Here is an 11,259-nt window from a genome sequence, read left to right on the forward strand (position 1 = left end):
TTTTGTGGGATGTTTCACATTCCAGCCCGTGGTTTATTCCCTCATATATCCCTGCCGGTAATATCGACCAGATGTGGCAGAGAAGTCTGTGCAGAATTGTAAAAATTACAAGCACATTCTGTAATTCCAAAGCATTGTAAAGTCACAGCTTGGTTTTCTTTCTTTCTTAAAAAAAATAAAATAAAACTTTCCAAGCTGGCAGAAGGTTCTCAGTTCAACCATTGCTGGATCACTTCAGAAAATTGTTCTGTTGGCCCAAAGGGCTGAAGAATTTGAAAATGTACAACCCAACTCTGTCTGGGATACGTGGTAGGGAATTTAGAGAGGGCTGCTTGCAAACATGCGTTTCGGTCTATACACTTCTCCCTCTCAGTGTTTCAAGTCTCTACACCCTAGATCTCAGATGGTGCATGTGTCCGTATATGCCCATATGAGCACAAAAGTACAAATGCTGAACCTCATAATTTTGTTTTTCTTCCCTTTATTTCACAGGAGGCACAGGATTAAGTAGAAAAAAATGTAAAACTGGAGTTCATAAAGACCTGGGTTTATTCCTAGTGAGTTAAACTCCTCAAGCCTCACTTTCATCATCTGTGTAGTGGGCATAAAAATACTTACCTGTAGGAGGCCCAAAGGAGATGGATGGCATGTGCATAAGGTGCCTAGCACATAGTAGGTGCTCAAGAGAGGTTTGATTCCTTCCCTGCTCCCAAATCTACAAAATAACAGGGACTGTACTAGATCGGTGTTTCTCAAAATGTGCCCCACAGATGGCACACGCCAAAGTCACCCAGGGCGCCTATTTACACGGTCGACTCCCTAGGTCCGTTCCAGATCTACTGAACTAGAGTTCTGGGGCACAGGACCTGAGAATCAGCATTTTAACCAGGCCTCAAGGGGTACTTTTCTGCAGCCCAGTTTGAGAGCCACAGTAGCCTAGATCCTTGCTCTGAAAAGTGTGCATCACCTGGAAACATGTCAGAAAGGCAGGCAGACTTGCAGGTCCCACCCAGAACTCCACAGCCGGAGTCTGCATTTTCACAAGGCTCCAGGTATTCAGGTGCATGGTCAAGTTTGAGAAATGCAGGCCTGGGGAACTTTTATCCTAGCCCTGAAATCCTACAGTGTGAGTCTACAAGACAGTTCTAGGTATTAACCTTACAATCACTCTGTGGATGAGACGACAGGCGACTGTGCTCAGCTGGATCAACCTCAAATGAAGGGGAAGGGCAAAGAAACCTTCCAAGCCTTCAATCCTGGCTCCAGCTCACGGCACTGAAGAGGGAGCGCAACTCACACGAAACAGAAACCCCGAGAGTGGCCTGGCACCCACTGTAATCCCCGACCTGCCCGCACGTGGACTGAAGCTGGACCTGTCTCACAGCAAGGGACGAAACTTGCCGTTGAGGAAGCACGCCGAAGGCTGTCCTCCCCGCAGGGTCGGGCTTCGGGGGGTGGAGGGGGGGAGGAAACGGAGCACCAGTTTGCAGGGACATTTTCCATGAGCTTTCGGTGGCTGTGCCCCTGGAAAAAGTGACCCCATGTCTGCGACCATGAGCTGGTCTCGCCGTGCGTGCCCCCGACGGCGGGGCCAGCCCGGCGGGCGGCAGGTGTCTGGGGCCCAGCTCCAGGCGGTCTCAGAAGCCCCTGCTCCTGGGGGAGGGGGTTGCTTTTCCCATCGTCCTATCATCATTTCACCACATCAGATAACAACCCCGCTGGAAAACTGAGCAGCATGGTTTTTGTTTTCTCTTCTGGTTTTTCACTTTTATGGCACTGTTTCACATCAATGCAGAGTTTTATGGAGACACATAGTGCATGTGCTTATGTTTTAGCGTTCAGTGCGGGACTGGAAGACCGAGGGGCTGCACAGGAGTCTGCGGGCAGCGGAAGGCGCTGCCCACGGGCCCAGGGCCCCAGTTGCTCACCAATCCGGGCCCATTCAGAGCTTCAGAGAGAGAAGGGAACCAGCACAAACGAGCTTCCATTTCATTACCTTCTCACGACCATAGAATAAACATTGCGGTTAGAAACATGGGTTCTGGAGTGAGGTCAGCTGGGCTTGGATTCTGATCCTGCCAGTCACCAGCTTTGCGCCCTCGGGAAGCGTGTCTGGATCTCTGGGGCTCTTGCTTCTTTATCTCTAAACTGGGGATAATATAGTGTCTAGCCGCCTATACCTGAGACTGAGTTAGAGAATCTACAGAAGAGCAAGACAGGGAGAGAGGCCTCAGCCAACCAACCCTGCCAGCACCTTGATCTTCAAGTGCCCGACTGTTTAAGCCACGCAGTCTGCGGTGCTTTGTCCTGGCCGCCCGAGCAAACTACCACAGGAGCTGTGATGGTTCGTCCAGTTGCACAGGCCACCGACGGGAGACGGAGAGAGCGAAGGCCGTTGCCCAGGGGCACAGAGAGCGGGACTTTAACCCACGTCTCTGCGGCTCCCGGGGCCCCGTTCTTTGCTCTGACGTCGGGCTGTCCCAAAGAGACGTTAGCGCACTTGGCGGCACGCAGCTTCCAGTTTTGTTGGGGATGTAGGACGTGAACACACACGGCCGTGATAAGAGCAGAAAACAGTAAACACGAAGAGAGGTGCAAGTGAGCAGACATGGGGCATCAGAGGAAGGCTCGCTCATTAGAAGCATGTTCCCTGGAAACCGTGGCTTCCCAGCCTTTGCGGCTTTGGGAGAGACATCGCCCCGCAGATAAGAGCCCCAGTGACCGGGGCTAAGTTGGTCAGCCACGTTTCATATTGATTTCAGCTGCCCGGGGATTAACTTCCCCAGGCTCTGCAACTCCGCTGACCCAAGTGAGCGACAGCAGGCTTAACCCCAGCGGCTTTTGGAAGAAAGCTGTCAAATGCCTCGCAGGCCTGAGCAGAGAGTAATTGGAGGTGTCTGCCCCACTGCGGCACAACTGCCCACTCAGCCTCGGGGTTCCAGCCGCTGCCAAGCATTGAACGGTCTCTTTGGACCTGAGTCCAGGAGACGTGCGCCAACAGGACCCTGGGATCTGCCCATCCTCAGGTGATGGAGACAGACTCTGAGAAACCAGTTGTGAACCGCCGTGTCCCTCTTCCCCTCCCACCAAGCTCGCTAGTCCGGTGAGATGCACAGGGATTTTAGTCACTGTTTTCACCTGGTCTTCCGAGCCTTCTGAAGAATTTCTACCAACATTAACCACTTAACCTCCACATAACCAGAAATCCTCACGCCCTCTTTCGTGTGTAGGTGACAGGGAAAGCTGGAAGGGAAGCACAGAAAACCAATCACCTAGAGATCATGTACTGACCACGCTCCAGCCCCTCTCCTCTAGATGACACAACTGAGGACCAGAGAGACGAAGCAACATGCCGAAGGCCACTCAGCTGTGGGTGGCAGAGCCACCACGAGGACCGGGATCTCCCCTCTCCAAGTGCTTCCCGCAACCCTCATCTGTTTTGGAGCTTGAATTCCTTGCCAGGTGCTGAGATGTTTATAGCATGATGCCTACATGAAAGGCCCAGCACAGGCACCAACCGCTCCATCCCGCAGCTAGCGGAAGTTAGCCGCAGCCACCCCTCACTGAGCACCAGCCGTGTGCCACGTCATGTGGTAGAGATGGCCCGCGGGTTCCTTCCACTGGTCCGCACAACAGCAGAGAGAAGCTGGCTCTCTCATTGACTGTGGTACTGAGGAAGGACCTGAGGCCCACAGAGGTCAAGTAACTTGCCCGGTCTCACGGCGTGTAATTGGCAGCCTCTTAACCCTTCCACTTCACTGCGGTCTCTCACGCTCAGCTCGGGGTCAGGAGCCCGCAGGGAGCCGGGAAAGGGCAGGAGCACAGTCCCCACGCGCGAGAACACTGTGAGCTACATCAGGATGGGAGGGGCGCTGAAGATTGCCCGTGGCTTGACCGAGACCTTGCCGAGTGTTTTACAGACCACGGCAGCACCACCTAGATCTCAGGGCACATCCACGCTCTGGCGTTCATCCCGCGGCGTGTGCTCAACGTGCTGAAGAAGAGAGTGGGAGGACAGAGACGCCACTAGCACACACAGGGATCAACGGACCAGCCGGTGTTAGCTCGGGGGTGTGGGAGCGGGGTAACCAGCCACGGCCCCAGAGAAGCACCTGCATTGACGACAGGTCCGTGTTCCACCCTTCTGAGCCTAACTTGGACTCTCCACAGCAGCACGGCAGAGGGGCATGGCGGGAACACTGAGGGCTCTGTGGCGGCACAGGTATGCATGCGTCCCAGGCCCCGCTCCATTGTCTCTGGTTACATGAACGTGGGTAAGCTAGGTGACCCTTCTGAGCTTTGGAGGTAGACTTACTGATGGTTCTCTCTGCGGGACTGTGAAGGGCAACTCTCAGCACTGAGACAGTGTCCAGTGTAATGCTGCTGCCTAGACCTATGGGCTGCCTGGGCAAGTCCTTCAAGTCCCGAGCTCTAGTTTTCTCACCTATGAAGAGGGAGTTTTGAGGCAGGGAGATGATTTTAGTAGAGAAAAGCTCAGAATCCGGAGTCAGATCACCCACATTTGAGTGCTGGTTCTGTCACTAAGTCGTTGTGTGATACCAGGCAAGTTCCTTGACCTCTCTGAGCGTGAGTGTCACCTCTACAGAACAGTAACAATCATAGTGCCTGCCCCAGAGGGTGGTCGGGACTATCAATGCGTTGTGTGTACAGGGCTCAGAACGGCACGTAGCATCAGTGTGTTTGCCGGCGTTCTGACCTGGAAGTGCCGTCGGGAGGCCCAGAGCGCCCAGTGAGCACATGGGGATGGCACAGAGTAGGTGCTCAGAAACCTGCAGACACCTGCTGATTTCAGGTGTGCATCCCTCCCTGCCTTCTGATAACAGAATCCTTCTCCCCTTCAAGGAACCCACTCGCAGGCCCTGCATACTCGTGCCCCCAAACACGCGGGATGAACACGTGACCCAGACTTCGTCACTCAGAGGACAACAGAGGGAGGGGCTGACGTCCCAGTGACATCAACAAGGGTCCAGTTGTTCCTCACGCCACCCACAGCCATCGCTGAACCCCTCGGGCACATAAACGAATATATTTCCTCTGTGGGTGAGACTAACTTTGGTCGCATTTCTGTCACTTGCTGGTTAGCATTACTATTATAGTAACAAAAGTCCTCAAAAGATATTATTTCTCTTTCCCATCAACACTTAAAACTTGTCTCATCACATGTTCGTAGCCTTTTCAAAGGTGTTTTGTGTTTTTTTACGTAAACATTGAGTACTGCACAGTTTTTATCTACAGACCGAGCAAGAAAAGGGCGTGTCCGGAGTTGCTGCGTACCCACCCTGCTCACTGGGGAGTGGGCAGCCGCACGGTATTTAGCTTTCCTGGGGAGCTGCTCGCTGTGTCCACTGAGATGCACTGCTCTTTCAAAACAGAGCCGGTGGCACATGTATACACACTCATGATTGCGCAATTACCGATTTCTAATTTGTACCCTGCTTACTTTCCAAAAGGCCCCGGTGCGGCAGACGAAATAAGACAAAGACACAATAGGGCCATTAAGAAAAATCAAAGATCAAGCCTGGAGAGAAAAAGGGATTGTTGATTACAGCCCAAACCTAGGTTAATACAGCTGCTTCAATAAAAAAAAATTATTTTGCTCTTAGCTTTCTGGCCGCCGTTCAGAGCGTGTCACGATGGGGCACACAGGGAACTGGGCGTACCTCGTGCCTGCAGCTCAGCACCCAGCACGGACGCTGGGCTGGAACGAGCCCCAGGAGGGCATACTGAACGAGTGAGTGAGGGAATGAACGAGTGGCAGATTAGAGAGCCGAAGCTCTGTCCCTATCCTCAGGTTTGTGTCTCTCCTCTGCTCACCCACCTGCTCACGTATGCCTAGGCAGGCCGTGCTCTGTGCCTGGCCAGGGGTCGGGAGCGGGATGGATACCAGAGTGCGTCAGACATTGTCCCTGCCTTCCTGGTGCAGCTCTCTGGCCTGGAGGAAAAGCTCAGTGTGATTTATGTCAGTGTTTATGGCAAACACTAGTTTTTTCATTGCTCCTAGAGAAAGGAGTCCAGAAACTGAGGTTGGGAAGGTGGGGACTGTGGGAGTAACGATAGTTATCTTGGTGTTACAGTCACACAGCACTCGAACCTTAGAACATACGTGTACACCGTTATCTCATCAGACACAGCTCCTGGTGAAGCAGGTGGAAGGGGGGAGGGGGTGTCTCCCTTTCCTGGTGACCATATTTAGACCCAGAAGGGAAGGTGACTCCCCCACCTCCTACAGTTAGAAAGCGGCAGATAGGACAGTATCCTGGGCTTTCCCACGCCCCCTGCTGCCCATCGGGGTCTGGCCCCAGCAGCCCAGAGGCAGGTTATTGCTGCCCGGAATGCCCCCTGGATCACAACCCGCCCTGCACAGCATGGGCGCCCACTGACGGCACGGGGAGCAGCTTCGAGATCACAGCTTCCGTGGGCGAGAGGACCAGCCCACCTGACAGCCTGCAGTGACTGGACCACTCTGACCCCACTTGCTCAGAGCCCCCCAGCAGCCCCAGCCCCGGCCACCTTCTGTGTACCTAGAAGGTGATGGCAACATGACAGATAAATAGCAGACAGTCCGCACTGTTCAGTGAGGAGCAGGCTGAGGAGGCGCCAGGCAGTGCTGGGTGCAGAGACGGCGGTTAGGTGAACAGTTCAGGGATGAACTATACGGAGGAACGAAGTTCAAAATCAGGGTGACTTCACTGTCAGTCCTCCTGGCATTGCTCATTCAGCCCTGCGAGGCACTCGCTGCCCTTCATCCACCCTCACGCCCACCAAAGTGGACTCAGAGTGGGAGAGCAGGCAGGGGGCGTAGTCTGCCCCACATTAGGCATGTCAGCCAGGCGGCCTGAGCAGGAGAAATGGAACACACAGCAAGAGGAGATCGCGACAAAGAGCTGGTGTGGCCTGGAGACAGCCAGGGAGGTCGTTGTACCACTGACACACCAGCCACAGCTGGCCTGTTCTCGTTCCAACAAAGTGCCCTTTGAAAAACACTCACATATATAGTCTCGCTACATCTACAAGGATAGATATGGACGGAGATACAGGGCCCTAATTCAGAGCTCATTCTTAAGTGCATACACTGACATGTGTTTCGAATTTCCCAATTTATCCCGGAAACTACATGCGTTGTTTGACTGCACAGGTAGGTATCGAACACACAGCCACAGCGAATGCGGATGGCGGCCGCCACTTCGGCCCTTCCCCAGGAAGGTTAGAGCCTTCCCAGAGAGGCTGCAGATTTTGCTGCCCAGCTGCCAAGCGGCCAGACCCAGTGTTGCTCTCCACTTGGTAAGGCACACTTTGGGCAACCCAGCTCATCCCATAATGCACCCTAGTCAATGCCAGCAGAACTTCCAGGTTCAAAATCGTGGAGCTGTTCACTGTCAATAATTAGCGCCTGCCTAACACCCACAACGCATCAATCACACTCTCCCCTTTGATGTGAACCTCTGGCTCCTCAGCTTCCAAACTCTCACAAGGAATAAATGCACAGCGGCATCTCCAACTCTTCCCTCCTCATTATATCCTGGACCATTCCACAAGACAAAGCAAAATTCAAGGTGTTTCCTTCTGTCACCACAAAATCACAGGCCTCCAGACCCAGGGCTCCCCGACGGGCAGCGGTAGGAAGCAGGCAGCAGGCAGGACAGTTCTGGCCAGCAGGGTGGTGACGTGGAAATGATCGGTCCACACCCATGCCCTCTGGGCCCACCGCAGCCTCCCGTGAGGACACGCGCCTCAGGCCCACTGCAGGGCATTTCACGGAGGTAAGCTCAGACCCAAGTTAAAGGGGAGCGTTTCCGCCCTCCTTGCGAAGGAATGATCCACTACCACGGCTGCTCATCCCCACTGGCCACTTAGGCCGCTGCCCTCTGACGGAAGGGAGTGAGAAGGTCGGGCCTGGAGGGGAGGGGGTACACAGCGCACAGATGCACGGACACCCTGCTCCAAGTCTCCACGAGTGAGGTCTAACTGCCAAGTTCCGCGCAGCCCGGGGCTCCACGCGTGAGGGCAGCCCCACCCACACTCCGCGTCACCACAGCGCGGCGAGACACCAGCGAGGGAACACAGTTCAACTCTACTCACAGTCTGGTGAGCTTCGGCGTGCTCTGGAAAAGCAGTTCCGGGAGGACCTGGAGCTTATTCTTGTTCAGGCGTCTAAGGAGGGAGAACAGCGAAAGGATGTCAAGAGGACTTTTCATTGGATCAAGTGTACAATTCACAGACATCATGCAATCAGTCGACAGGCATTAAGACTCTTCAACGTGGGGTGCTCGGCACGGGCAGGGCGAAGCCCATCTTGTGGCGCATGTGGCTCATCAAGTGGGAAATCCAGTGTCTGGCACAAATAACGCTCCCTTTTATTATAAAATCATAAGCATGTGATTCTGTAATAGAACAATATCACAGTCAAGCACACCACAGGACATTTGAGGTGAAATGTTTGAACTAAAGCTATAAACCATTACATCTATACTATTACCCTACCAACCACACTCGAGCAGGCCTTACTTCCACTGGACCCTGCGTGTGAGCAAAGGTCCCTGGTAAGCAAGGGCCCAGCACAGTCCTGCCCCTCCCCCATCACAAGCCTGGGAGATGCATCACTAACGATCACAACATTCTTTCCCACGAAACCCAGATAAGCCTTTTGGATTTTTCTCACCATGTGTGCCAGACAGCTACAGCCAAGTGACCGAACTGGCATGTGACATGGGTCCCTAAAAAACAAATACTAGAGAAAATATTCCAGCTTCTACATGGTGAGGTGGGAGGGTCACCGTGGGCCGGGGGGCCCAAGGGACTCCCCGCCAGCCGGGCTCCGGATGCCAGAGCAGAAGAGGCCGCAGTGTGGCCTTCGTGGGCTCTCGGCACTTTTGCCTTTGTGGGCACCTTCCTCCATCAAAGAAAAATTAAATGTGACATTTTACTATTAGGTTGATATAAAAACAAATATACTAATATCATAGGCTATAACTTGGACTTTGACCTGAAAGCTCATTTTTTTCTTCTCATTTTAGAAGAAGTTAAAAAGTTTTCATGGGCCCCTGAGAGCACCGTGGGCCCCAGGCACTGTCCCCACCGTGACCAATGAAGCAGTCGGCCCTGGGGCGGGGACCGCAGCCAAGGTGCGCAGCGTGGCTGGTGGTAAAGCCCAGCCCAGTCGGGATGCCCCACGCTGGGTGGGGGCGACAGAGCTAGCCTCTCCCCTGGGAATGGTCCATGCTGGTGTCACAGAAAAGAAGGCCATCTGCTTTCCGAGGGACATCGAGCCGTTGCCATGGCCTCCATGCACACTGACCTCCTGCCACAGAAGGAGGCCCTGTTCCGGGCTCACCGCCACGCCCCCCTGCCCCGGCACCTTCACACAGTCTAATCTGCAAATGCCTACACCAGTGTCGCCAGATGTCCTGTCCCCGGAACCCTCTGAGTCTCACTCCCTAGCATCTCCTGGAGGAAAAGAGCAGTGTACGGCCGGGCTGAAGCTCTCCACTTCGAGCCAACCAAGGCACGCGTTTGGTTGCCTGGGAGAACAACAGTGTCCCATTTGGGAGCTAAGCAAACTGAAGGGGGAAGAAGAGGTGAGCTCCTTCTCAGCTTCTGGCCCCAAAGCCCACGCTCCCCCCACACACCAGGCAGATATTATTTCCTGGGTGGGATTTTGCTATTTCCCCCCTTTTATCCCAGGTGATGGCAGAAAACTTCAGAAGGACAGGGGACTGCAAGGAGGTCACCGAGGGCAAGCCTCTGAGAGGAGCACTGAAGAGCTCCAAGGCCATGGCTGCAGTCGGAAGTGCACAGTGTGGCCCCAGGGCCCCGCCACAGGCGCGTGCAGCCAGCCTGGCCCTGAGACCCCGGCCTGGGGTGGGGTAGCCGGGCACGCACACACACTGGCGGCCTCCCCAGGGGCAGCCTGACTCCCGTACCCCTGCTCTGTTTTGTTTTTTTTAAGAACTGTAAATTGTATTTTTCATTTATAGTTTATATTTGGTACTACTGTGTCTTAGTTTCAGGTGTACAGCACAGGGTTTAGGTAAACATACACTTAACAGAGGGTTCCCCTCCCCGCCCTCTGATATTGCCAGTGCCCCCCTGGCACGATCCAGTGTTCTTTTAAAATTTCTTCTAAGCTGTGGTGAAAAAAAATTACATTAACAAATGTTAACCATCTGAACCATTTCGAAGTGTACAGTTCAGTAGTGTTAAGCATACTCAAGTTGTTGTACGACAGATCTCCAGAACACTGTTGCTGTGCGAGACCGAAATGCCGTCCTCACTAAACAAGCCCCGTTCTGCTCCCCCAGGGCCCGGCAGCCACCGTCCCACCTTCCGTGTCTGTGAACTTGACCAGTGTTCTCTGCTCACTCCCCATATCTGCTCTTTGTGTGCTCCTGTCACTGAGGTGTAAAGGAAGGGGCAGCGCCAGGGGGAGGAGAGTGAGGATGTTACAGGGGCAGCCAAGGGGGTGCAAATAGGGATTTGGAATGGGGTCCAGAACTCAAGGTGTCCAGGAAATATTAGGGTGTCCCTGCCCCCCACCACCCTGCCACAGGTGTGGGTTGGGGAAGGGACACATGGAGCAGGGCCATTGAGAGCTGTTTTGCAAAGCAACAGCTTTGCAGCTACCCTCTGGCATGGTCATTTAACACATCTATAACCTTTACCTGGTTGCATAGATATGTTAAATAGCTGTGGCCATGCTCTGAGCCAGGGGAATGGAAGTAACTTCCCCACCAAGATGTAACTGGGAGGCAAGTACCGAGAGTTACAGCACCTGTGTGGGAGCTTGGAGAAGACTGGCTCCGTGACATGGGGCCACACCTGCCCGGACTCACGATGGCAGCCCAGTAAAGCTGGAAGGAGATGAGTGCTGGCAGGTGTAGCCGATTGTAGGAGGAGTCGGAAATGGGGCTGCAGAAGATGATTGGTGTGGGGATTTAAACCCAGATGCAGCAGCCATTGCAGGGAGAACCTCATGGCTTTGCCAGAGTGGGGACCCCCACAGCTTTAGAAGGGGGAGCCACCACCCGGCTTTAGCTGAGATCCTGGCGACACAGCTGATGGTGCCGGGAACCAAGGGAGGCCTACCAGCTGAGACGGGTTACTGAGAACTGGGGGCTGCCTGAGCCACGGACTTCTAATTCTTTTCTTGAGATATGGTACCCCAAACTGGGCAAAGGGGGGAAGGAAGGACTGTATGTGTTTGTGGGTGTTTTAAGGGACTTTGGGATTTTGATGAAGACA

General features: G+C 53.9%; 1 protein-coding gene across 1 annotated transcript in view; it reads right to left on the minus strand.

Moving 5' to 3' along the window:
* The window catches only part of SLIT3 (slit guidance ligand 3), a 518,212-nt gene that overhangs the window by 413,136 nt on the left and 93,817 nt on the right, over positions 1-11,259 (minus strand). Inside the window, exon 4 of the mRNA XM_028528159.2 lies at positions 8,101-8,172. Coding sequence (XP_028383960.1) covers positions 8,101-8,172 — 72 coding nt within the window. The remainder of the gene's footprint in view (positions 1-8,100; positions 8,173-11,259) is intronic.

This window comes from Phyllostomus discolor, chromosome 13, assembly GCF_004126475.2.
Source record: "Phyllostomus discolor isolate MPI-MPIP mPhyDis1 chromosome 13, mPhyDis1.pri.v3, whole genome shotgun sequence".
Lineage (NCBI taxonomy): Eukaryota > Metazoa > Chordata > Mammalia > Chiroptera > Phyllostomidae > Phyllostomus > Phyllostomus discolor.